This window comes from Erythrolamprus reginae, chromosome 4, assembly GCF_031021105.1.
Source record: "Erythrolamprus reginae isolate rEryReg1 chromosome 4, rEryReg1.hap1, whole genome shotgun sequence".
NCBI lineage: Eukaryota > Metazoa > Chordata > Lepidosauria > Squamata > Dipsadidae > Erythrolamprus > Erythrolamprus reginae.
The window spans coordinates 71291175-71317820 of NC_091953.1; the positions used below are offsets into that span (position 1 = coordinate 71291175).

Below are 26646 nucleotides of genomic sequence, written 5' to 3' on the forward strand. Positions count from 1 at the left end.
GTCAGCTCCACAGGACAAGTCCTATCAGGGACGCCGGCCCTCCAGAGGAGCTGGTCAGGGCTTCAGAAAAAACAAATGACTCCCTCATTTCTGTTCCATTGGGGGGCAGACTAGCCCACTTCGCGGAACCCTGGACCACTACGGCTTCAGACACTTGGGCAATGGCCACTGTGGCCCAGGGTCTGAGGATTGAGTTTCTTTACCCGCCACCTCAACGATTCATCCCATGCCGAATCCCCTTGGACGCTCAAAAGAGGAACCTTCTTTACCGAGAGGTCTCTCATCTCTTGGAGATAGGGGCCATAGAAGATGTTCCCCTGGAGGAACGGGGCAGGGGGTTTTATTCCCTAATCTTCCTTGTCCCCAAAGCCTCTGGAGGGGTCAGGCTGATCCTGAACTTGCGCCAACTGAACATCTACGTAAAATACAGGCGCTTCAAGATGCACTCGCTAAGAACCATCCTCGCATCTATCAGGCACAAGGACTTCTTAACATCAATAGACCTCAAAGAGGCTTACCTACACGTCCCCATCTTTCCACCGCACAGATAATTCCTTCGGTTCAGTCTGGGCAGGACCCACTTTCAATACAGATCTATGCCTTTCGGGCTTTCATCAGCTCCAAGAACATTCACAAAGCTCTTAGACGTTCTCACATCTTCTCTGAGGCAACAATCGGTACGCCTCATGGCGTACCTAGACGACATTATTATACTGGCAAAGACAAGGGACCAGGCGTATTGAGATTTACACTTGACCATCCACACCCTCGAACGCCATGGGTTCACAGTGAACTGGGACAATAGCCATTTGACGCCCACGACAAGGCTGGCTCACTTGAGGACCACCATAGATACCACCCTGTGTATGGTGTTCCTCTCCCCAGAGAGACGGTCCTCCATCAGGAGGCTCCTACGGGATCTGGATGGTCAGAGGTTCCCGAGACTTTCTTTCCTGTCGAAGGTCCTAGGGACTCTGGTCTCCTGTATCAAGGTCATACCATGGGCAAGACATCACTTGAGACCGCTTCAGTGGTTCCTGCTTCCTTTCCAATGGACAAAGTCAAGCCACCTTCACAGGAAGGTTTTTATTCCCAGCGGAGTTCCATGGCCAAGAGACCATCTTATGGTGACGATGGATGCCAGTTTGACGGGATGGGGGGCCCACCTTGCCTCTCAGATGGCTCAGGGCCTATGGGACAATCAAGACTTACTGGAGTGCAACATCAACTTCCTGGAGTTGAAGGCGGTCTCACTGGCCTTCCGGAGCTTCGCCCCCTCGGTACGAGGGCGTCATGTCCTCATCCTCACGGACAATGTCTCTACCTGGGCACATATCAACAGGCAGGGGGGAACACGATCCTGTCGCCTAATGGCGGAGTCGGAGTCCCTGTTAAGGTGGGCGGAGGCCAATTTAGCCTCACTCTCAGCGGAACATATCTCGGGTGTAGACAATGTTTGCGCGGACTGGCTGAGTCGGAAGACTTTAGATCCCGGGGAGTGGCGCCTGGATCCCAGGATCTTCCGGGAGATTATCAGGAGGTTCGGCGTGCCACTATTGGACCTATTTGCGACCTGCCACAACGCCCAGCTTCCCCATTTCTTCTCCCGCTTTCCCTCTCCCGGGGCGGAGGGAGTGAACGCTCTACGACAACGGTGGCCGTCAGGCCTGCTTTATGCCTTTCCGCCGGTCCCACTGATACCGAAGGTAATTCGAAAGTTACTGGAGGAACAAGCAGAGATTCTCCTGCTGGCTCCGTATTGGCCGAGGCGCATCTGGTTTGCCGATCTGGTGGAACTATCGATTTCAGCCTACTGGAGGATTCCGGACCATCGAATACTCCTCACGCAGGGGACAATGAGCCATCCAGAGCCTCACTGGTGGCAGCTGACCGTCTGGCACTTAAGCGGGAACATCTGAAGAACCAGCTCGTGCCAGATGCGGTCATAGACACCATGCAGGCAGCCCGCAGACCTTCTACCAGGCGGGTTTACCAGGCGACGTGGGCGGCGTTCTGTAAGTTCTGCCAGCAGAGACAAGTGGACCCGCAGGGAGCCACTCCTTTGATGGTGCTTTCATTTTTACAAGCGGGCCTGGTAAAGGGCCTCGCTCCAAACACCCTTCGATGCCACGTGGCGGCCTTATCAACTATCTTGGTCAGGGATCACTACCGGCCCCTCTCGAGGCATCCCTGGATCAGAGACTTTCTGCGAGGGGCGGCCAACTTGAAGCCATCGACGGTTCATAGATTCCCGTCCTGGGACCTGTCATTGGTGTTTCATGCCTTGACAGGTCCTCCATTTGAGCCTCTAAGACAAATTTCCCTGAGATTCCTGTCAATTAAAACTGCCTTCCTGGTGGCTATTACATCTGCCAGGAGAGTCTCTGAGATCTCAGCATTGTCAACCAGGCAGGACCTTTGTAGGTTTTATCCGGACAGGGTTGTGCTGAGATTGGACCCGGCGTTCATCCCTAAGGTGAACTCCTTGTTTCATAGATCGCAGGACATTGTTGTACTGGACTTCTGCACCCACGGCAGCCACCCCTCTGAACTGAGGTGGCACAAACTGGACGTTAGACGTGCTTTGAAAATCTATATACGTCGGATTCAAGGGTTCAGAGCGTCCGAAGGGCTATTCGTGTCCTTCTCCACTAGAACGATGGGGAAGAAGGTTTCTCCTCAGACGATCAGCCGTTGGTTGAGGGATTGTATTTCCGAGGCATACACGGTTAAGAACACTCCCGTTCCACAAGGGATGACAGGTCACTCTACCCGGAGTGCGGCCACATCATCGGCCTGGAGAACACAGGCATCACTTGAGGACATTTGCCGAGCAGCCACTTGGGCGGCTCCGTCCACCTTTATAAGACATTACAGGATTGACTCATTTGCTTCCTCGGAAGCAGCGTTTGGGAGGAGGGTTTTGCAAGGGGTATGCTCCTTCTCAGCGCCCCTGGTCCAGCCTTCTCCCTCCCTTTGACTATAATTTGGGCATATCCCATCCTGGACTCTCCTTGCACGTGCATTGGAGAAGGACCGTTGAACTTACCTGAACGGTCTTCTCGATGCACTGCAAGGAGAGTCCAGACCCGCCCGGCTTTGGGACCAGGGTCTCGTGTTTCGTTAAAGTTCTTGTTGAAGCTTGGGGGTTGCTTCTGGTTCAATGAAAGCTTTGTTTTGTATTACTGCTCCGTGCATATTAGACTGGAGGGCTAAGGGGGGGCGGTGCCTGACTAATGTTTAAATATTTAAATTGAACTCAGCCAATCAGGCTGAGAATGACCCATCCTGGACTCTCCTTGCAGTGCATCGAGAAGACCGTTCAGGTAAGTTCAACGGTCCTTCTTGGTTTCTTGCCTTGCCATATACATTTTTTAATTGTCTTATTTAATTCTATAAAAAATTTCGATCCTGGATTTATTGGAATAACCTGAAAAAGAAACAAAATTTTGGGGAGGATATTCATCTTGATTGTAGATATTCTTCCCACCAATGTTAATTGCAAATTGTTCCAGACTTCTAAGTCTTTTTTAATCTGTCCTAATAATTTCAAATAATTATCATTTTTTATAGATATGGCTTTAGAGGTCATCCAAATCCCTAAATATTTCACCTTTTTTGTAGTTTTCATATTTGATAGATCTTCTAAATGTTTTTTTTTGTATCTCTGTCATATTTTTTGTAAGAATCTGTGTCTTATCTTTATTTATTTTTAATCCTGCGACTTTCCCGTATTCTTCAATTAAATTTATTAACTTTGAAATAGATTTTATAGGATTTTCTAAAATTAGAACAACATCATCTGCGAATGCTTGTACTTTATAGATCTCCTTTCTTATGTTCAACCCTTTTATCTCCCTGTCAGCTCTTATTTTTATCAACAGTGCTTCTAGGGTTAAAATAAATAAGAGTGGTGATATTGGGCATCCTTGTCTTACTCCTCGTTGTATTGTCACCTTTTCAGTTAACTCACTATTTATTATAATTTTAGCTGTTTGTTCAGAATATATTGCATCTATTATATTAAAAAACTTAGTTCCAACCTCCATCCTGTTTAATTGTATTTTCATAAAATTCCATTGCCCCCCCAGAGGTGGAGTAAAGACGCTGAGACATACATTGTGGATTAAGGGTCATTTATTAATTATCATAAATTTAAATGATTTTAAATAAATTTAAATACGTAACTTTGAATATTTAATTCAAAACAGACTAAGGACCTGCAGAGCCAAACTAACGGGGCGGATCCAAACGAATGGGGCGCCCCTTCGTCGTGTGGGAGGAGTTCACCCTACAATCCCCGAGGGAGATTGGATCCGGTGATTCCCATGGACATCCTCTCTCCAATCCCCGACGTTGCTCGACCCTCTAGTTCCTGGAGAGAGGCGGTCCATCACCCTTAAAGGATGCCCAAAAGGAGCATGCGCAGTTGCTTCTAATTGCCCATTTCCGCCCCCAACCTGCCAAACCCCAGTGACCAAAGGGAGGCCTATTTAAATATGTACATGCGCCGTACCCCCTAACCAATCCAGTCCGCACCGTCAGTGTGGAATAGGCGAAAAAACGGCCGCCTCTAAAGGGGAGGCCGCAAAAAATTCCTATTCGGCCCCAAAGGCGACCTCCTCAGGACACACTGTTGATAGTGGAGGGTGGGCGGGTGTTCACTGCCGAAGCTGCAATGCGGGGGTCCCTTCCGGATCGCCCTTTAATAGGGCGATCTGGGACCCTCCTAAGCCAGCCGGCAGCGCACTCTTATTGGCGCGCTGCCAAAAGCCGAACTTCCGGGTTCCGAATGAACCCGGAAGTGCTAAGCTCTGAAAAGAGCTAGCTCAGCGTCGCCTCCGCCCCGTAGGCAATTTCAGCCGGCGGTTTTAAAACCACCGGCTGGGCATTTGCCCCCCAGAGGCAGAGTAAAGACGCTGAGACATATATTGTGGATTAAGGGTCATTTATTAATTATCATAAATTTAAATGACTTTAAATAAATTTAAATACATAAATTTGAATATTTAATTCAAAACAGACTAAGGACCTGCAGAGCCAAACTAACGGGACGGAAATTCCTACCATAACATTCCTTGGCAACATTGGGCAAGAACTCCTTGCTGAACCAGGTGGAGGTACCACCTTCACCTGGATCCAAGCTACGCCCCTTCGTCGTGTGGGAGGAGTTCACCCTCCAATCCCCGAGGGAGATTGGATCCGGTGATTCCCATGGACATCCTCTCTCCAATCCCTGACGTTGCTTGAACCTCTAGTTCCTGGAGAGAGGCGGTCCATCACCCTTAAAGGATGCCCGAAAGGAGCATGCGCAGTTGCTTCTAATTGCCCATTTCCGCCCCCAACCTGCCACGGAGGGGGGGGGGGTCAGATCTCAATTTTGGGGGGCCCGCCCCCACCCAGCCTCCTACACTAGTTCCTGGAGGCACCTCTGCAGGTCCGACAGGAAAATGGCGTTCCCCTCATCTGAGAGGTGAATGCCGTCAGCCCGGTAGAGCCAGGGGGTTCCAAATTTTATAAGGGGATGCTTCACTACACCCCCCCCAACTCCCTCACCACCCTCCCAATGGCCTGGTTGACCCTTAACCTGGCCTTGTTCACAGCTTTAGGTGAGACAGCATTCTGCCAGACCAGTCTGGGGAGAATCTCAGACCACACTATGTGTGTGCCTGGATATGCGGTGGTGATGGCCTGCAAATCTTCGCGAGCCTGGATGCTCACCGCCAAACCACTCAAAACACCGAGGTCGTTGCCCCTGAGGTGGATCACCAGCAACTCAGGAGCTCTCCCGGATCGACCCTGCTCAAAAAACAGGGGGCGGAGCCCCTCCCAGCGCATTCCCCTGCGGCCCATCCAGACGACGTCCATCCTGGCACCCAGGGAAAGCTGCGATCCGACAGGAGACCTCGCGGCAAAACAGCCGGCCCAAAACACAAAACTGGCCCAAGAGCCAAACCACGGGCCGGGAAACAGCAACGGCTGAAACAACAAACAAAATAATTAAAACGGCCAATACCCGGGTCCCTATCGGGGAGGCCTAACGTACGAACGGAAGGCCACAGACCTCCAATGGCCGATGGCCATAATGTGGCGATCTGCGAAACCAGCAGTGGCAGCCGCGGTAGCAGCGCCTATCCGAAACGAATGTGTGCCGAACCTGGAGGGGTCCGCACCAACTTGTTCAAGGGCCCGGGATGTAATGGCCCAGAATTGGTATTTAGTCAAGGGAGCCCCACCATCGTGACAAAATAAATATCCCGGGGTTTCCCCTCGACAGGCGCGGAAGGCTGCCAAAGCCGCCACCGGGAAACGGCATCATCTGTCGTTGGTGCTAATGCAATTTCCGCACCGTGCCCATATTGATCCGTTTTGGACCGGCACAGGCGGATGTGAACCCCAGTAGGCTGTAGCTGCACATCGCTCCACTGGAGCGCGCACAGGCTAGTGTCCCATATAGAATTGGCCAAAACCTCGCTTACCCTAAAAGCCCCGAAAAAGAGTGTGGTTGCTGCTGCGTGAAAAAGGCAGGCTTCATAATGCGAAGTGCACAGCCTGACCCACATGTGGCTTACGGCCGACAGCTGTGATAAGGATAAAGGCTGTCGGGTATCGGCCGCTGGGGGCCGCCTATCCCGGGACCACCCTTCTAACATTCTCCTAACCCGGAAATCACTACGCATGTCAGGGAACCCCTGAGCCTTGGCGATAAACACCAGACCCGCCAACTTACCCCTAATGGTTTTGACAGTCAGACCACACTGGTGTAACAGCACACAGTGCTCCAACAACTGGTCGACTGGTATGGGCCAAACCTGCCTGTAACCCTTGCTAGCCCTGAACTCTGAAAATTCCTTACCTGCCCTGCGGTACGCGGCCCGGGTGCTTGGCGCTATCGACAGCCCAATGGCCCGATCTGCCTCCTGCCTCCATGGTTCTGTAGCCCCGCCAGGCTCCATAAGTGTCCTGGCATCTGGTCTGGTGTGCTCTGTGCCCTTGGCTCCAATGCCCGGAACCTGGCCAGCTGTCCACGGGATAAAGCGTCAGCCGCACCATTCTCCAATCCAGGCACATGGCGTGCCATAAACAATGCATTCAGAGACAAAGCTCTACTGACGAAAAAATGCACCAGGTGCATTACCCTCTCGTTTTTTGAGGACAACGAATTCACCATGTGGACCACCGTCAAGTTGTCACACCAGAAATGAACCACCCTGTTGGCGAGCTGACCTCCCCAGAGTTCCACTGCTACCACTAAAGGAAAAAATTCTAGGAATGTGAGATCCCTACAAATTCCTGCTGCCGCCCATTCAGCTGGCCATGATGAATGGCACCACCTTCCTCCTAGCATCACCCCAAAGCCCAGGGAACCCGAGGCGTCGGAGTGCAATTGCAAGTCTGCTTGGAGAAGCAAATATTGCCGCCAGAAGGAAATCCCATTAAATCGGGCCAGGAATGTCTGCCATACCCGCAAGTCTTCTCTGGCCCCTGCATTGAGCTGCACGCGATGATAGAGGGAGCTTAATCCCTGCATGGAGGAATACAGTCTGCGTAAAAATGCCCTACCGGGAGCAATTACCCGGCATGCGAAATTAAGCAGCCCTGTGAGCTCCTGAAGCTGTTTGAGGGTTACCTTTTTACGGTCAGACACCTCCTCCAGCTTGAGCCGTATCCTCACAAGCTTGTCTTCTGGCAGTCTACAAGACTGCGTGGAGGAATCTAGCTCTATGCCTAAGAAGGACATCCTAGAGGATGGCCCTTCCATTTTCTCTGGTGCTAGGGGAACCCCCAAATAAGAACACAGCCCCTCGAATGCCTCCATCAGGGCTTGGCACTGAGGCGTGCCCGCCGGGCCCGCCACTAGGAAGTCATCTAAGTAGTGGATGACTGACCTGGATCCCGTTCATCTCCTGAGTGCCCACGCAAGAAAAGTGCTAAAACTGTCGAAGAGAGCGCATGAAATCGAACATCCCATAGGGAGAGTCCGGTCCAGGTAAAATTGTTTCTCGAAGCAGAAACCCAGGAGATCGAAATCGTCGGGATGTATGGGCAAGAGCCAGAATGCTGACTTAATGTCGCTCTTGCCCATCAGTGCCCTAACACCACACGCCTGGACCATGGCTACCTCCGCGTCAAACGAGGCGTAGCGGACTGAACAAAGGTCCTCCGGTATGAAGACTCTCCCCGGGGAAATGAAAGGTGGTGAATAAGCCTATATTCCCCTTGGGCTTTCTTGGGCACCACCCCAAGAGGGGACACCCTCATATTAGGCACGGGGGGGAGGGGAAGGGGCCCAGGACCCTCCCTTCGTCTACCTCCTTCTTAATCTTAGCTCTAACTAAATCCTCATTCCCCAAAACTGACTTCAAGTTCTTAGACATAAAGGCCTTACGTGGACCCTGATAAGGGATCCTAAAGCCTTCACAAAAACCCCGAAGGATAGCAGCCGCCCTCTCTGGTGGGTGATACCCTTGCAGGAGTTCGACCAAGTGCTCAAGCTTGACCGGACTGGGGCCCTTGCATCGCAGGAACGGCTGGCCTATTTTTGTCCCTGTTGTTCCTGTTCCTACCGGGATGTGTGCACGTGTGGGTGGCATGGGAACCCCCACACTTACCGCAAGCATGCTGGAACTTGCAGGAGCAGTGTGCGCAAGAGCCCTTGGCACTGTACTCAAAACAAAGGTGGGTGGTTTGAACACCCTGCCCCGCAGCAGCGTGGGGTGCAGCCGGCTCCTCCTCCATTAGATGACCGCTATTGGTCCGCTGACCCGACCCGCTCTTACAGGTCGCCTGAAACCATAGGTCGGGCACTTCCCGATCCCAGGGGAGGGAAGGGTCAAAAGCCACCCTCATCCGGAATGCCTCATCATAGTTCTGCCAGGCATCCCCCTTGACCTCGAAGTATGCCATGGCAATGAGGTCGATGTATTTAAGTAGCGCCGTGGCCCTACCCAGTTCCTTTTGTATTATAACGGTGGCATAGGTCAAAAAGACGTAAAGCCAAGACCTGAAACTTCTTGGGACCTTGACCTTTTTGGCCCGATCGGTCCGAGCTTCCTCATCCCTCTCCTTCTTGGGAACCTCCCTATTTAACAGGGTATAGAGGTCGATATATTCTCCCCTCCAAATCTTATCCCTAATTGAGGGGTGCAAATGATACCCCAAAGGAGTTGATGGAAGGCCTATAGGCACCGCTCCCATGGCAGCCGCCATGGGGTCGGTCGAGGTGGCCACACTGTTACTGGCCGTCCCCGCCACAGAAAAAGCCGCCGCAAGGAAAGAAAAACCCGGCACTGTCACCGACCCAGCTACCCCAACAGGAGCTACCTGGGGCCCTCCACTGCCAGTCGTGCTGAGCGATGACCCGATTGGCCCCGAAGATCCGGGCAATGGTTGAAGCCACTGTGGATTAGAGTTACCACCCTGGCTCCCCCCTGCGGTGGACACCCTGCCGGGACCAAGGCCGGTTGAACAGTCACACCCCAAACTTGGGAGCATACCGTAGGCGTGCTGGACCCCAAAGGGGGAGCCATGCCAGCCGGCCCCGCCGGGGGGGTTAAAGTGGATAACCCCTGTAAAACCAGTGTGGGTGCAATAGAAACTGACTCACCCCTGCCATCCAATGGGGCCCCGAGGGCCCCGGCCGCTGAATTGGCATCCCGTACCACTGGGTCGCTCTGGTCCGGAGCTGGGTCTTGCGCATCCTCGTTGACATGAGGGGCTCCCAACGCCGCCAAGGGCCTGGATCCGCTGCGTGCCCCGAAGGCGGCTTCCCAGCGGGCGTCCATATGGTCCAGGCGATCTAGTAAAGCAGAAAAGGATTGAGCCGAGATAATGGGCTCGGAGCCTGGAGTGGCCTGGTTGACAGGAGGGGGCTGCGCACAAGGGGTAGGAACTATCTCCCCCGCCTCCCTAGCTCATAGTGAAGGGGGCCCTGGGTAGGGGCACGCCTCTTGGGAGCCATTCAGGCAATCCCTCCCCAATCCCAAGGGTAAATTTAAAATAGTAGGCCCAAACCAGGCCTGCTCACCCCCAGCCACCCGGAAGGGAGGTCTTGGGGTTCTGAAAACCCTGGGAAACCGCTAACAGGGAAAACCTGGATGCCCCTACAACCCAGGCGAAGACCCACAAACAAGGGGCCCCTGGGACTGGCTAGCACCACTAGGTGCAGTACTTAATCCCACTACCCTGTACTAAGGCCACCCCTGCCTCGAAGTGCCCAAGTCCCCTTTGTCCCCCAAACTAGAGACTTGTCTTCCCCTAGCCCTTACCAGCCCCACCTGAGTAAAACACCCCCCTGGTGGAGGGGAGAATGAGGGGAGAGGATGGGGGGGTTGGGAAAGTGATGTGGGGGGGTAAACTCCCCTTAAACGGGGGGAGGCCTGCCCGCTACACCCCAACGCAAACAAAGTCCAATGCAATTTACTTTTATTTTCTTATGTTTTAAAATTAAATTAATTTAACTAAACTAATAACTTGAAGAATCAGTGGCCGAAGGCCTCTGACTCCACAAAATGCCTACCGGGGAAGGCCTCTTAGGCCTTGCTACAATATACAGCCCCACCCATCCAGAGAGTAGGCTGCCCTACCCTCTCGCTCCAACATTAAGTAAAAGAAAGAAACAAAAAAGAGTCAGAGGCCCGCAAGCCCCTGACCCAACCAGCCTGGAACGAGGCCTCGTTAGGCCCCGCCACGTGGTCCTGACGAGCGAGCAGCCGATGTCTGGTCGCTCCTCTGCTGTTTGCTGCCAAAGCTGCAATGCGGGGGTCCCTTCCGGATCGCCCTTTAATAGGGCGATCTGGGACCCTCCTAAGCCAGCCGGCAGCGCGCTCTCATTGGCGCGCTGCCAAAAGCCGAACTTCCGGGTTCCGAATGAACCCGGAAGTGCTAAGATCTGAAAAGAGCTAGCTCAGCGTCACCCCCGCCCCGTAGGCAATTTCGGCCGGCGGTTTTAAAACCGCCGGCTGGGCATATCAACAATGCTTTTCTTGCATCTAAAAATATAAGCATCATTTGTTTTTCTGGATGTTGTTCATAGTATTCTAATGTATTTATTATTGTTCTTAAATTATTTTTAATTTGTCTTCCTGGTAAAAAACCATTTTGATCACTATGTATCATATCATTTATAATATTTTTAAACCTGTTGGCAAAGATTGATATAAAAATTTTATAATCTACGTTTAACAATGAGATTGGTCTATAGTTCTCATTTTTTTCTTTTTCTGTACCTACTTTATGTATTAAGGTTATTAACGTTTCTGTCCATGTTTTAGGTAACATGCCTTTTGCCATTATTTGATTGCATATCTCAAACATATTTAAGAAGAGTATTTCTATATCTAATTTATAAAATTCTACTGGTATCGCATCTGGACCTGTCGCTTTATTATTTTTCTGGTTCTTTATAGATTGTTTTAGTTCCATTTCTGTAATAGGTTTGTTTAATCTTTGTTGCTGTGCTTCGGTTAATACCGGTAAGTCGATATTTTTCAAATATTCAAAAATTAAATCCTCATTTATTTCTTCTCTCGTGTATAATTTTCTGTAAAACTCTAATACTATTTCCTTCTTTTCTTTTATTCTATGTTTAATTTTACCTTTTCAGTCTAACAAATTTTTTATAATTTTATTTTCCCTCTCTTTTCTTAATTTATACAACAGCCATCTTCCTGATTTATTCGCATGTTCAAAATATTCTTGCTTTGCTCTCTTTATCTTTTCTATTATTTGTTCTTGTTCCATCAATCTCAATTTATGCTCTATTAATTCTCTCTGATTTTTAGCTTTGTCACCATTGTCGCCTTTTTGCATTAATGTTTCTACTTTTTTGAGATCTTCTACTAATTTTTCATAACGTATTTTCTTTTCTTTATTTATTTTTTGCTATATAAGACTAAGTTTTGGGGAGTGGTGTCACTATTTTTATTTATTTTTAAAAAAAACTCTAGTTCTTCCTCGATCCATTTTTTATACTCTGGATCTTTTATTATATTTCTATTCATTGACCAATTATTTATTTTCTTTTTACCTTTCCAATATATCACTAAAGGACTGTTGTCTGCCCAGGTATTTGTTTCTATTTCTATTTTGCTAATTTGTTCCATTATGTGTGGTGATTCCCAAGCCATGTCAATTCTGGACCAGGTCTTATGTGGGTTAGAATAAAAAGTGTATTGTCTATCTTTTAAATGGTATTCTCTCCATATATCCTTCAATACTAGTTCTGTGCTCATTTTCCAAAATGTCACAGGTAGAACTACCTTTTTTTTCTTTTCTTTTCTTTTTCCAGTATAATCCATTTGGTCATCTGAAATTGCATTAAAATCTCCTATTATTATCATATTTTCAATTGCCAATTCCCTTATTTTTTCGTGTAAATCTTTATAGAATTGCTTCTGGTTATCATTTGGTGCATAAATTGAGACAATTACAAAAGATTTTGTTTCAAGATCTAATTGTACCATCAAAATCCTACTGTCAGTGTCATTGTATATTTCTTTAGATTCAATTGATTCATCTATATACATTGCTATACCCTTTTTCTTTTGATTTGCCAAACTAATATATAATTTTCCCAATTTTGAGTTGTTCAGAAGACTCCGTTTTGTTTTTTTAATATGAACTTCTTGTAAAATATTTATCTGTGCTTTTTGTTTTTTAAGTTTGGCAAATATTAGGTTTCTTTTCTTTGGATTATTCAACCCATTTACATTGACTGAAAAAATTTCCAAGTCATGTGTCATCTCTATTTGTAGTATTTTTTTGCTTCCTTTGGTTCTCGAAGTCTAGTTTCTAAAATTAATTCTTGTGATACTGTTGGTTGTTTCTTCTTTGCTTCTGGTATTTCTTCCCCTCCTCCACCCGTGGCCCCCATCATGTCATCACTGCTCTTTGGCTCTATCTGAGGCTGATCAATCCTATCCAATCCGGTACGTGCTAAGAAAGATCTTGCAAATTCCACACTGTCAATTATCACTTTTGTTGATTGCCAAGTTAGAGTAAGGCCCTCTGGTACCAGCCATCTAAACACAATATTTTTCTTGATTAAAATACTTGTAAGAAAGTAATATTCTCTTCTGCTTTCTCTCACCCTTTTCGGAACTTGCTTCAGAATTGTGATGCCTTTTCCATTAAGTTGAAATTTCTGGTTTCTTGTCAGTCTCATGATCTCGTCTTTAATTACTCTTCTTGAAAACTTAATATGTAAGTTTTGTTGTATGTCTTTTATATTCCCATCCATTACTGCCATGTTTCCTTTTACTTCTGTTAGTTCTTTTTTAATCTCATCTTTCATCTCTTTCATCTCTTGTCTCATCTCTTGTTTCATCTCTTCCAGGTACTTCTTCATTTCTTCTTTATTAGTCTCAAGTTGAATTTGTGTCTGAGCTTGTGTCTTCTGCATAAGATCTTGAATACCAGCTAGTGCATCCTGTATGGACTGGAAGTTTGGATCTGCTGGCAACTTCTCTTTCTCTTTTTCTTTCTCCTTGGCTAGCATTGTAGTTATAGTCCTTTGTTGTAAAGGAGATGATGTTGGAGAAACTTTAGGTGTAGGAATTGAAGTTGGAGTTGCAGTAGTTGCTTGTTTTCGGGTAGTTGTTGTTGTCATCGAAGTCACACTTTGCGCCCTGTAAGAACCTTTCATATTCCAAAATTTCTACTTCATTTAACTATTACTTAGATCAATCTCTTATTTACGCTCAATTACAGAAGAAAAATAGTAAAATTCAAATCTGCAATACTAATAATGAAATATAATATTTCAAGGGGAGAAAGGAATATCAATATGGGAAAAAGAGATAATAAAAAAGAAAAGAGAAAAAAAAGGGAGAAAAGGCAAAAGAGTAGTTTTAATCCTTTAAAAACCAGAGCTCATGGGGGAGGGGACCAGGTAGAGAAGGGAAAGAAATAAAGCTTCTAACACATAATTAATTAGTAATCACCAAAGGGAAAAAAAGAGGGGGGAACTGTGATTCTATTGAAGGAGAAAGGTAGGGAAAAGAGAAGAAAACTTTTAAAAGTTATTTAAAAGAGAAAAGGGAAAAATTGTTTAAAAAATGTTTATGCTGTTATTAAAAAAGAAAAGGGTAAATAAATGTGGAATTAATGATAAAATCCAACAATAACTGTAAAAATTGAGGGGGGGGGGAATTAAAGAAGAAAAAACAAGAATATCAAATTTTAACAAGAAAAAGGAGTCCAATATGTCCAAATGTGTCAAATATGAATTGTGAGTTGTATTTTAATGTAACTGTCCAGAAAAAGGAAAAAACTCCAAAATCAATTCCAACATATTATCTATGATATGCCAGTTAAAACAAAAATAATGATAGGAAAAAACCCCACGTCTATTTTATTATATAAAAGAAAAAGTACAGGAAAAAAAGATATAATAATGGAAAAAATCCTCACACCTCCAATATCTAGTTGAAGAAAAAATAGTCCCTTAGATCCCAAAAGCGGGAAAAGAAAGTAGTAAAAGTATAACAAAAATCCCAACATTTATTCCAAATGGCTAATATTGCAGTAAAATTCCAATAAAATGATTTAATCTAAGTTCAGTTCGATTTATTCAGTTCATTTTTTCGTATGTTCAATTTGCTTAGGTATTCCTACTTCATCTAATTTTGACAGATTAACAGTTCAGTCTTATAATCTTTTTACTACTATTGAGAAAAAATTATAAAAAATATGAATAATAAAACGTAAAAAGAGAAGAAACCCCCCCCCCCACACTATGATCTTAAAATTCAAAAGGAAAAAATATACAGTACTATTAATGTTAACAAAGACAAGTAGTTCCGGCCGTTTTTCTTCTGAGCGTATGGATATCACTTACAGTTTTTTCACTTTGTTTATGGTCGCCTTTACAATCTGAGATCTTCTCTTTTCAAGCTTGCTTGTTAAAATACCAAAGGGTTATCTCGTAGTGCTGTCAATCTTCTTCATCTGTTGATCTGCTTCTTTGTAGACTTCTTTGTTCTGTCTTTTTAACTTCCTTCTTTGGAGACCGCTATGGCTGCCCCCAGGCAGCCGCCTGAGAGCAGCTCTCCATAGATGCAGCTGCGGGGCTTTCCCTAGCCCCCAGGACTGCGGCGATCCGTCCTGGGGGATCCAGGAGACCCCCTGTCCTGGGCCGACCCCTCCAGGTGTCGGCACAGCGCAAATCGCGCCCTGCAACCGTGGAAAGGTAGGATGCAGAGACAGAGCTATGCCTTTGCACCCCCAACGTGATCAAGTTCCAGCCGGAAGTCCAGATTAAAGTTTGAGTATTGTCAGTGCAATACTCAATACTCCCCCACCCCCCATCCACCTATCTCCCCTTGTAATGTTTTGATGGCTGACCAAGCATGCTTGGTCTGATTCTTTTTAAGATACGTGCTGACTGCGCAAGGTTATATTCCCAAGGTTGTATGTGGTGGTTTCCTCACAAAGCCTAGAAAAGGAGGCTTTATGTGGACAGCAATTGCCTTCCGAGTTCAATTTAGAGTGTTGGTATATAAAGCCCTACATGGCATGGAACCAAATTATTTGAGGGATTGTCTTTCCCTTGTTATGTTCACCTGTCTAACAAATCCATAGGGAGAGAGTAGGACATTAATGTTGGGCCAATCTAATATGGGAGGGAGAGAGATGGTCCAAAAGCCAGACACCACAAAAGAATGCTCTGTTCCTGGTTTTGCCAGATGACATTCCATTACTGGGAAGAGACACTTGGCAGAACCCAGAAAGCAAGCCCAGATATTAGATTGCCCCCAACATTAATGTATTTTTTTTGCAGAGGGTTAAAGATGTGGTTTTATTATCAGGTGTGGGGACCCAGATGTATTATATAGCCTATGTGGTAACTTAATTGATGTTTGTGGTTTTTGAAAATCAGCTGCTGTTTGTATAATTTTTAATTCCTGCTAAATGCTCAGAATCATGAATTTGAATGGGCAACAGACATAGAAATTGAAATACTAAAGAAGCTTATCTGCTGCTGAAAATACTAAGGAAATCATTCTTAGATATAGGATTTATTTATTTATTTATTTATTCCAATACATAACAATACACAGTGAAGCTTATAGAGGTTATACATTAGTAAAATATATTAGAGAAAAATAGAAGTGAAAATTTAGGAATAGAATACAGTATATCAATTAGAGAATAGAAGGATATTATGAGAGTAGTATAAGATGATTAGAATAGTAGATATGATAAATGAGATATAGGAGAGACAATAGGACAGGGGACAGGAGGCATGCTAATGCACTGATGCACACTCCTTACTGACCTCTTAGGAATCTGGAGAGGTCAACTGTGGATAGTCTGAGGGTAAAATGTTGTGGGTTAAGGGAAGATACTACGGAGTCCGGTAATGAGTTCCATGCTTCGACAACTCGATTACTAAAGTCATATTTTTTACAGTCCAATTTGGAGCGGTTAATATTAAGCTTGTATCTGTTGTGTGCTCTTGTGTTGTTGTGGTTGAAGCTGAATTGTTTGTTTGTTTGTTTGTTTGTTTGATTGATTGATTGATTGATTGGTATGCCACCGCTCTCCACAGACTCGGGGTGGCTCAGAACAATAATAAAACAATATACAGAGAACAAATCTAATATTTAAAATCTAAAAACCCATTATTTAAAAGAACATACAACACAAGCATACCATACATAAACTATATAGGCCTGGGGGGAAATGTCTCAATTCCCCCATGCCTGATGACAGAGGTGGGCTTTCAGGAGTTTGCGAAAGGCAAGGAGGGTGGGGGCAATCCTAATCCCTGGGGGGAGCTAGTTCCAGAGGGTCAGGGCCACCACAGAGAAGGCTCTTCCCCTGGGTCTCGCCAGACGACATCAGTATGGGTTCCAAACAGATGAGCTGTATTCTAGGATGGGTCTGGCAAAAGTTTTGTAAGCTCTGGTAAGTAGTGTGAGATTGCCAGAGCAGAAGCTACATAGGATTAGATTAACAACTCTTGAAGCTTTCTTGGCGATGTTGCAGTGGGCTTTGGTGCTTAGGTCTTTTGTTATTAGTACTCCAAGGTCCTTAACCGAGTGGGGTTATCTGTGATAATTTATTTGTTCAGTTTGTATTTGTGGTTCTGATTCTTTTTGCCGATGTGTAGGACAGAGCATTTGCTGGTTGAGATTTGGAGTTGCCATTTCTTAGACGAGTCAGAAACAGGGTCTAGATCTTTTTGGAGACTAGTTGTGTTATCAGTGGTGTTCAAAAGTTTAACATCATCTACAAAGAGAGCACAGTGATGAGATTGCAAAGGTCGTTGATGGAGAGAATGAAGAGCGTTGGTCCCAGAATGCTACCTTGGGGGACACTGCTTTTAACAGGGACAGGGGTAGATATGGTGTTTCCTATCTGAAAATTACCTGGATTACTTGGAAATCCTAAATTTATAGGCTGGGTTTCTATGGATGTGTCTGTAATAGTAAGATTGGTGAGTATAATCATAATATAAGGAGAGAAAAACAGAATACTTAAGTAAAAGTGCACTTTCATTTCTCCCTTTCAAGTAACTCAGGTCTGAAGCAAGGTCCCCCCCCCCCAATCCAAATGATCTCTCCCTGATAGTCTTTTGAAAGAACTTGGAAGCCTGATATTTTCCTTAACCTTAGGCTAGACTGATGGATTCTTGTTTTAAAGAGCCATTTGTATGTTATTGGGATTTCCAGCTTCTCGCTATCTTGACTAAGTAGTTCTCAATTTACACCATTCTTTCAGCAACTGTTCAAAGTTACAATGGTGCCGTGCCTTATGACTGATCCTCACACTGACAACCATTACAGGATCCCCATGATCAAGTGTGCTGCCCCACTCACCCACACGTCAGTGTTGGTTTAGAGAGTGTTTTATTTTGTCTTTTCCCCAGGCCATAACCCACACACATTGCTCCTTGCAATGCCTCCTTCTGCCTGCCCTTCTAAATAGCTGCTGGTACAGCCCATCAAAGGGGGTGAAGCCTTATCTCCAGCAATCTGGCAGACTTCTGTCTCTCTGCCCTACATACTTTGGCAGGCAGCTCCTCCGGTTCTTCCTTACTGGCCTGCAAGCTCTACCTAGTTGATGTTGTTATGTGGCAATTCAGGGTCAGTAATTCTTGAAATGATAGGAACGATCTCATTCTCCCTTGAGGGCTCTGAGGAAGAAGTGGAGGAGTCATCGTCCACAGGAGACATCACATCAATGATCAAAATTTGGGCAAACAAAATCTGAGTGGGAAACTGAATTTGCTTAACAATCATATGATTTACTTAACAATCATGGCAAAAGAGGTTGTAAAATCAAGCACAACTCATTTAACAATTACCTCACAGCAATAGAAGTTCTCAATTGTGGTTGTAAATTGGAGGAGGAGATTAATTTTTTTTATATTCTTATTTGTTTGCATTGTTATTTTGCAAAAAATGTTTTTGCCCTAATAATAAATGTTCCATTTCTTTTCTATTATCATAGGGGCAGCTTACTTTACAAAATGAAGCAGATGGTACAGATCATATCTTTCTCTTGAAAGGGATTGCAACAAAACCATTGGCGCTGGATCATATTAAGCTAGATGGCCAAGTTAGACAAACTATACAGAAGGTCATAATGGTGCCAAATTTTACCAAGAATGAATTGATATACAAGGTATATATGTCAGTTTGAAAGAGACTTTATAATTGTTTTACAGAATGATCAGTCTAATAAATATACAGTGAAACCTTAATGTAATGGTTCGAGGAGGACCTTCTTTAGGCATTCTTTGGATGCAGGAACCAAATTGCTCCAGACATTTTCCTGAAATAACAGACATATATTGCTTGTGACATAGTGTAAATGAATTGGTAAATTTACACTGATTTTATATCATTCAAACTGATTTGTATCGTGATATCATTTGCAAATGATCCAAATAACTTCATTTATATGATCTGTGCAATGATGTCATTATAGAAATGATACAAAGCACTATCAGTGATGTAATATATGAAGCACTAGACTTTCAGAAATAAAAGGTATTCCATTCACCCAACTAGTTTGAGATTCCTTTGATCTTTATTATTAGTTAAATTATTTTCCATTTTGTGATCCTTAACATGCTCAGAGTAAAATACAGAAACAAAATTTAGTATTTTTCTCTCTTTTTATAACATCTTCTCAAAATCAGAAGATCTGTCTTCAAAACCAAACATAAGAAATGCTTCAATTGAGTATTTGTGTTTATTTTTAATACTTTTACTATGAAATGTAAGAACTAGTTTGTTTTAGTGGTTAAGGCATCAGCCTAGAAACCAGGAGACAATAAGTTTTAATCCTACCTACAAAGCCAATTGAGTAAGCCTGAGCCAATCACTCTTTCTTATCTCTAGGAAGTAAACAATGAGAAACCAGTTCTGCAATCTTGCCAAGATTGTGGGAATTTTTCCAGGAAGTCACCAAGAATTAATATTGACTCAAAGGCACCCACCCACCCACACCACCCACACATTGCCAAAACCAAAACTTTTTCAATGCATCTTTAATAAAACACTAATAATAAAACTTATTGTCTCCAGGTTTACAGGTTCCAGGTTTACAGGTTTCATACAGGTTTCAAGATGGAGGCAATGGAGGAAGCATAATTACAACACAGGGAGTTAAAAAAAAGAGAAAAGTTGCTATTAAAAAAGATAAATGATATGAGGGGAGGTGCAAAGGGAAAGACAAATCATAGAATAGAGAAAGAAAAATAAGTGGAGAAAGGAAAAGAAGAGAAAAGACTGCAGAAATAGGAGGAAAATGATCCACAGTGAACTTGGCCTGCTGAGAGAAGCCCAGCTGCACCCAAGAGGCCTACTCAAGAGCCTGGAGGCTCATTGGAGCTAGGTAAGTGGAGAGGCAAAACAGACCGGTGGAGAACAATGAGATGATCCTGTGAGTGAATGGGGCCAAGCTGTGGAGCAGGGAGGAAAACTATCCATGGGACAGAGAGGAGAGCCAACTGAGGGAAAAGATCAGCAGAGAAGGAAAAGGCAAGCTGGTGAGAGAGAGAGAGAGAGAGGAGCAGAGAGGAGGAGAAGGAGATGCAGCTGTGGACAGGAGACCAGAAATGAGCTTGCTGTGGACCAACCACCACCACTCCCACCACTGCTGTGGGAGAAGCAGCACAAACAGGAGCCATATGGCTGAAGAGCCAGGAGCAGCAGCAGCGCAGCAAAGGAGAGAGCAGTCAGTGAGACAAAGCAGATCCTGAGAGGAGTGTGGAAACATGTCACTCACAGAAAAAACACAAATCTAGTACAAAACCCCTGTCCAAACCAACCCACTCTGATGCAGCCCCACTAGAAGAAAATATGCAGACACATAGAAAAGGAGTACCATCAAATCTCTCTTAAAAAGTAGCATTATCAAATGCTACTATCATAGAAAAACACCCCAAACCTTCTTAGGAAAAAATGTGAGTGTTGGTGATAGGAGATTCAATTTTCAAGAAAACAGAGCCTGCTGTCTGTAGACCAGGCAGTCAATCCAGAGTGTTGTTTGTTTGTTTGAGGACTTGGGGCAGCTATTATTAGGGATAAATGACACAAGGGATAAATGACACAAAAAAGGACTTGAAAACAATACTGAATGATTATGAGCAGCTAGGCAACAAAGTCAAAGATTTAGGTGCACAAGTAGGGGTTTTTTCCCCATCTGTACTGCCAACGAAAGGACAACGTCCAGTAAGAGAACAAAAATTCCAAAAGTGAACCACTGGCTACAAGGTTGGTGCCACCAAAAAAACTTTGGATTCCTGGACCATAGTTTGTACTACCTCCAAAATGGGCTTTTGGCAAGGGATGGATTTCACTTCACAAAGATTGGGAAGAATGTTTTTTGAAAATGACTGGCTCAATTTACCAGAAGGTCTTTAAACTAAAGTTGGGGGGGGGGGTAAGCAGTCTTTAGGATCTCTAGGACCTAATTCCAAGCAAAAAAACACCTACAAAACAAGGCAAATAATCAAGTAAGGAGGGATGTGAAGGAAGAGAAACTCAAACACCAAATAGGAGACATAGTCAGGCATAAAGATCTCAAGTGCCTATATAAATGCACAAAATCTGGGGAGCAAACAGGGTGAGCTTGAACTATTAATACACAAAGGTAGATACGATACAGTTGGAATAACTTGGTGGAACGAAACCCACGACTGGAACATAGTGATAGAAGGATACAAGCTCTTCACAAAAATCAGACCCCATAAAAAAGGAGGTGGAATTGCACCATATATAAAGGACCACTATATTGCTACAGAATTGCATTAAACCAATGATGAAAACCTCTTAGAATGAATATGGGTCAACATAAAAGAAAAAAGAATGATATGGCCATAGATGCATTCTATAGGCCACCCAATCAAACAGAAAAAGTAGATATTCTTTTTGCCAACCAATTAACAAACATATGTAGGAAACACGCTACAATAGTAATGGGGGACTTCAATTACCCTGATATCAATTGGAAAACTAATTCTGCACCAAGTGAGAAATCAAATAGATTACTAACCAGCCTAGGTGACAACTTTGTTGTCCAAAAGGTAGAGGAGGAAACTAGAGGGACTTAACTTAAGAGAAGTAATAGAGGGAATTGAAACTGTAGGAACCTTGGGTGAGAGTGGAATTCAACATAATGCAACTACAATCAATAGAACACAATGATACCAGAGTCTTAGATTTTAAAAGAACTAATTTTAATAAAAAAGAGAATTTGGAAAAAATTCATTGGATGAAAATTTTAAAGGCGAAAACAACTCAAGAATCTTGGGAAACCCTGAAAATATGATCATAAAAGCCGAGATCAGTACACTACCACTGAGAAAGAAAAACAAGAAATTCAAGAAAAATCTCGCATGGTTACACAAAGATATCTCTGACAAATTGAAAGACAAAAAGGACAATTACAAAAAATGGAAAGAGGGACAGATAATTAAGGCAGCATATCAGCAGATAGCCAGAATCTGCAAAGAAGAAGTCAGGAAAGCAAAGGCTCAAAATGAACAAAGACTTGCAACAAAAGTCAAAGATAATTTTAAAAAGTTTCTTCCAACATATAAATAACAAGGAAAAAATCAAGGAAACAATCCATTAAAGAGACAAGATGGCACAAAGTAACAGGCAACAGAGAGAAAGCAGAGCCTCTCTGCTACTCATTTTTTGCATTGGTTTTCTTGCAAAAATAAACTATAGCCCAACCTACCAGAAACATAACTGTAAAAAATAGACTGGAAATTATAAGCAAAACAACAACAACAACAGTTACAGAACACTTGTCTGATCTTGATGAATACAAATCACTGGCAGATATCATCTCAGAACCACTGCACCACTTTTTTCAAAAATCCTGAAGCACCAGAGGACTGGACTGGAAAAGTGGTGATATGGTTCCCATTTTTAAAAAAAAAGGGTGGGGGGAATCCAGACCCAGGAAACTACAGACCAATCAGACTAACATCAATACCCAGGAAGATACTGGAAAAGATAATTTTAAAAACCGATCTGTCAACACCTAGAAATGAGTAACGTAATAAGTAGCAGCCTGCATGGGTTTATTAAAAATAGATCATGCCAAATCAATCTTATTTTATTCTTCAACATAGTGACTAAATTAGTAGATCAGTGAAGTATTGTGGACATAGTATACTTAGATTTCAGCAAGGCCTTCAACAAAATAGATCACAACCTACTTCTTTGTAAGCTAGAAAAAAATGGGATAGATAGTTTCACTACCAGATGGATTCACAACTGGCTGACAAACCATACTCAACGTGTAGTCCTTAATGGGTCTAAGTCTGCATGGAGAGAAGTAAGCAGTGGGGTGCCACAAAGTTCCATCTTAGGCCCAGTATTCTTCAGTATCTTCATAAATGACTTAAATGAGGGAATAAAAGGAGAATTTACCAAATTTGCAGATGATACTAAACTGTTAGGACTAGCTAACATCCTAGAGCAGACCTGGGCAAAGTGCGGCCCACGGGCCACATCCGGCTTGCCCGCTGTCTGTGACCAGCCCAGGGAGGTTGATCCAACTTGTGCGCCACGTGCGTGTGCAGGCAAAAACCAAATGCTGGGCAGCATTTTCAAATGTCGTGTGGTGGAGTTGGACGGCCTCGCCACCTGCGCGCAAAAGCGGCACCCTGGGGAAAAAGCAGCAGTCGTGTCGTGCCATGCCGTGCCTGTTGCTTGGCTGATGGCGCTGCCTGCACCAGAGCTCTCGCCTCACCTCTCCACCTTTCCCATAAGTTGACTTAACCTTCTGTGGGCATTCGCGGTGGAGCCTCTCCCACCCCCACCCCACCGAGGCACATGATGGGGTGCAGAAGTTTTTGTGAGAAAGAGGGAAAAGAGAGAGAGAGAAAGAAAAGGGAAAGAGAGGGAGGGCCCCGAAACCGAACCACAACACCTCTGGCCCAGCAGGAGGTAAAGGGCTGGGGAGGGAGGTCAGGCTGAGTTGGCAGCTTGAGCCTCAGAGCCCACCCCGCCTCCCCCTCCAGTCCACCATCCGCTTGAAGCTGCCAACCGGGATCCTGAATAGCCGGCTGGCAGAACCTGCCTCCCCACCCCTCTGGCCCGGCGTGAGGTGAAGCGCTGAGGGGGAGGTCAGCCTCCGATCTCCAGGAGCTCAGCGGAGAGAAAGACCTGCTGCCCTGTCTTTGCAGATGGCAGGAGAGCCACGGTGGAACAAGCGAGAGGCTCCTAAGTGGGCTCCAGCGGCTCTTACCCCCCCCCCAGTGGGGGGAGCAAAGCAAATGGGAAATGGGATTCCCCGCCTCCTTTTGCTTGCACCCCTCAGTATGTGAGAAATCCATGCCTCCCCTCCCTCTTTGTGCTCCAAAGGTCCGGATTCCCTCCACCCTTTTAAAACCCTTCATGGGCGGAGCCCTCCCCATTTCTCCCTCCCGCCCACTGCCCGCTTGAAGCTGCCAGCCAGAATCCTGAATAGACGGCATGTGCAGAGCACCTCATCACCTTGCTGCTGCAATAGTATTGCAGTATTCGATCGAACACCAAATCTGAACACAGACTTCTGGAAAAGGCCGGGATCGGGTTCAGTATACTGAACCTGGCCAAGTTCGGCACGGACCCAAACTATGCAAGTTTGGTTCACCCAACACTATATACAGGTATAATATAATATAATATATAATTATAATTTATAATTATAATATAATTAACTCAGTTCTACCCAATAATCTAAAGTATTGGGTAGAACTGAGTTAATTATATTAGTCCTGCCCTCTAAAACCATCCCACTTTCTCATGCAGCCCCATGGCAAAATTAATTGCCCACCCCTGTCCTAGAGGATAGGCTCAAGATCCAGATGGATCTCAATAGACCTGAACACTGGATCCTATCTAACAAAAAGAAATTCGATGTAGAGAAAAACTTACGTAAGAAAAACCAAAAGTGCACATATAAGTTGGGTGAAACCAAGCTTAATATCAGTGACTGTGAGAATAATCTTGGAGACTTAGTGGACAACCAGTTAAATATGAGATAGCAGCATGCAGCGGCAGCCAAAAAAGCCAGTGCAATCCTAAATTGCATTAATAGAGGGATACAATTAAGTTCAAGTGAGGTACTAATACCATTCTATAAAGACCAAACCTAGAGTACTCCAGGTTTGGTCACCACACTATAAAAAGATATTGAGACATTAGAAAAAGTGCAGAGGACAGCAGCCAGGATGATTATGGAACTGGAGACTAAAACATATGAAGAACAGTTACAGGAACTGGGCATGGCTAGTCTAGTGAAGATAGGGACCAGATGAGACATAATAGCAGTGTTCCAATATTTGAGGGGCTGCCACAGAGAGGAGTGGGTCAAGTTATTGTCCAAAGCACCTGAAGGCCAGACAAGGAATAATGTATGGAAACTAATCAAGGAGAAATTTAACTTAGAAATAAGGAAAAACTTTCCGACAGTGAGATCAATCAGCTAATGGAACAGCTTGCCTTCGGAAGTTGTGGGAGCTTTATCACTTGAAACTTTTAAAGATTGGACTGCCATTTGTCAGAAACAGTGAAGAGTCTCCTGCTTGAACAGGGGTTGGACTATAAAGTCCCTGTAATCTGTAATTCCAATTAGTGAGCAGTTTTAATATAGTTACTCTCTATAGTTGTGAGCTCTTTCATTGTTACTCTCTCCAAATAAGATTTTTTTAAAGCCCTAACCAGGGGATAAAATAATGTGCTGAAACTGACCAGACTAAGGTGTTCTGTCTGGGTCCCCCCAGACGCCAACACCAACTAAAAAGAGTATCCAGACACACTGGTAAAAAGCAAAGGCAGTTTATATATTTGAAAGCAAACACAGGTAACAAAAACTGTTCTTACAGACAGGAACGTTATGAAGCTTCACAGAGGTTTCATAACGGCCAGGCAATAAAACAGGATTCTTGCTGGCAAAAACAACACTGGAGATAATAAAACCCACGCCTCCCCCAAGTCTTCAGCCTTCGAAGCCACAAGCCAGGATCAGAGACGCCAAGAATCGAAGCAAGGTCACAGGACTCCCAAGTGATAACTCTCCACAATACAGTAAGGGCGGGCCTGCCTTTTCAACCCTGCTGAGGAGAACCACACCCAAACCCAGCTGTTACCAATTCAGGGATGGAAATACCTTGCTAATTGGCCCCTTCTTTGGGCTGCCCGTCTCTGCCTCATATCTATGATAGCCTGGGCGTCTTCATCTAATGAATCCAGGCTACTCACTGGGGAGAGCCCCCCCCCGGGGGTCTCAGGCTGCTCTCCCTCCTCCTCTTCCTCTTCTGCCTGGTCCTCCTCCTCCTGTTCATCGTCCTCCCCCTCTGAGCATGGATCCGGCAGAGTTCCAGCCATTCCCTGAGGAGCCTCAGGCTGAATCACAACACTAAGGATGCTAGCCAAATGTATTTCTGGTAACCAGATTCTTATCCCTATTTTCCTCCTCAAAAACTAAGGTGCGACTTTACTCCGGTGTGTCTTATACTCTGAAAAATATGGTAATAAAAATAAATCAATTTTATTTACAATGGTTTAAGCAGAAAAAAAACCCTGTCAAATCTCAGTAGAGTAGTATTTTAAATGCAGCAGAAGTGGTTTGCACAAATTTATCTTGTTGCTGTTTTATAAGAACATTGTTTATAGTGGGATAACTTTTTTTTAAAGTACCAAGTATGCTGATTGCAATAACAAAGGCAAATACCAATGGCTGTGTCTGAGCATACAGCTTAAACCAATGACGGGTAAAGGGTTCAATGAACCATGGTGGCACAATGGTTAGAGTGCAGTACTACAGGCTACTTCTGCTGACGGCTGGCTGCCTGTAATTTGGCAGTTCAAATCTCACCAGGCTCAAGGTTGACTCAGTGTCCCATCCTTCCAAGGTGGGTAAAATGAGGACTCAAAATTGTTGGTGGCAATAAGCTGACACTGTAAACCAATTAGAGAGGTTTGTAATAACACTGTATATAAGTCTAAGTGTTGTTGCTATAGCTATATTGTCAATGGCTGTCTTTGGCTTAGCCTGGGAAGATTGGTCTCTTTTCTTTATTGCCACAGGCTCCTGTTAACTGTTGGGAGAAAAACTGATATCCAGAAATACTCAGTCTCTTTCATTAATTTATTAGATTTGTATGCCGCTCCGAGTCCACGGAGA

General features: G+C 44.7%; 1 protein-coding gene across 1 annotated transcript in view; it reads left to right on the forward strand.

Moving 5' to 3' along the window:
* CFAP47 (cilia and flagella associated protein 47) overlaps positions 1-26646 on the forward strand; it is a 1022460-nt gene that overhangs the window by 564599 nt on the left and 431215 nt on the right. Inside the window, exon 49 of the mRNA XM_070750589.1 lies at positions 18460-18633. Within this exon, the coding sequence (XP_070606690.1) occupies positions 18460-18633 (174 nt within the window). The remainder of the gene's footprint in view (positions 1-18459; positions 18634-26646) is intronic.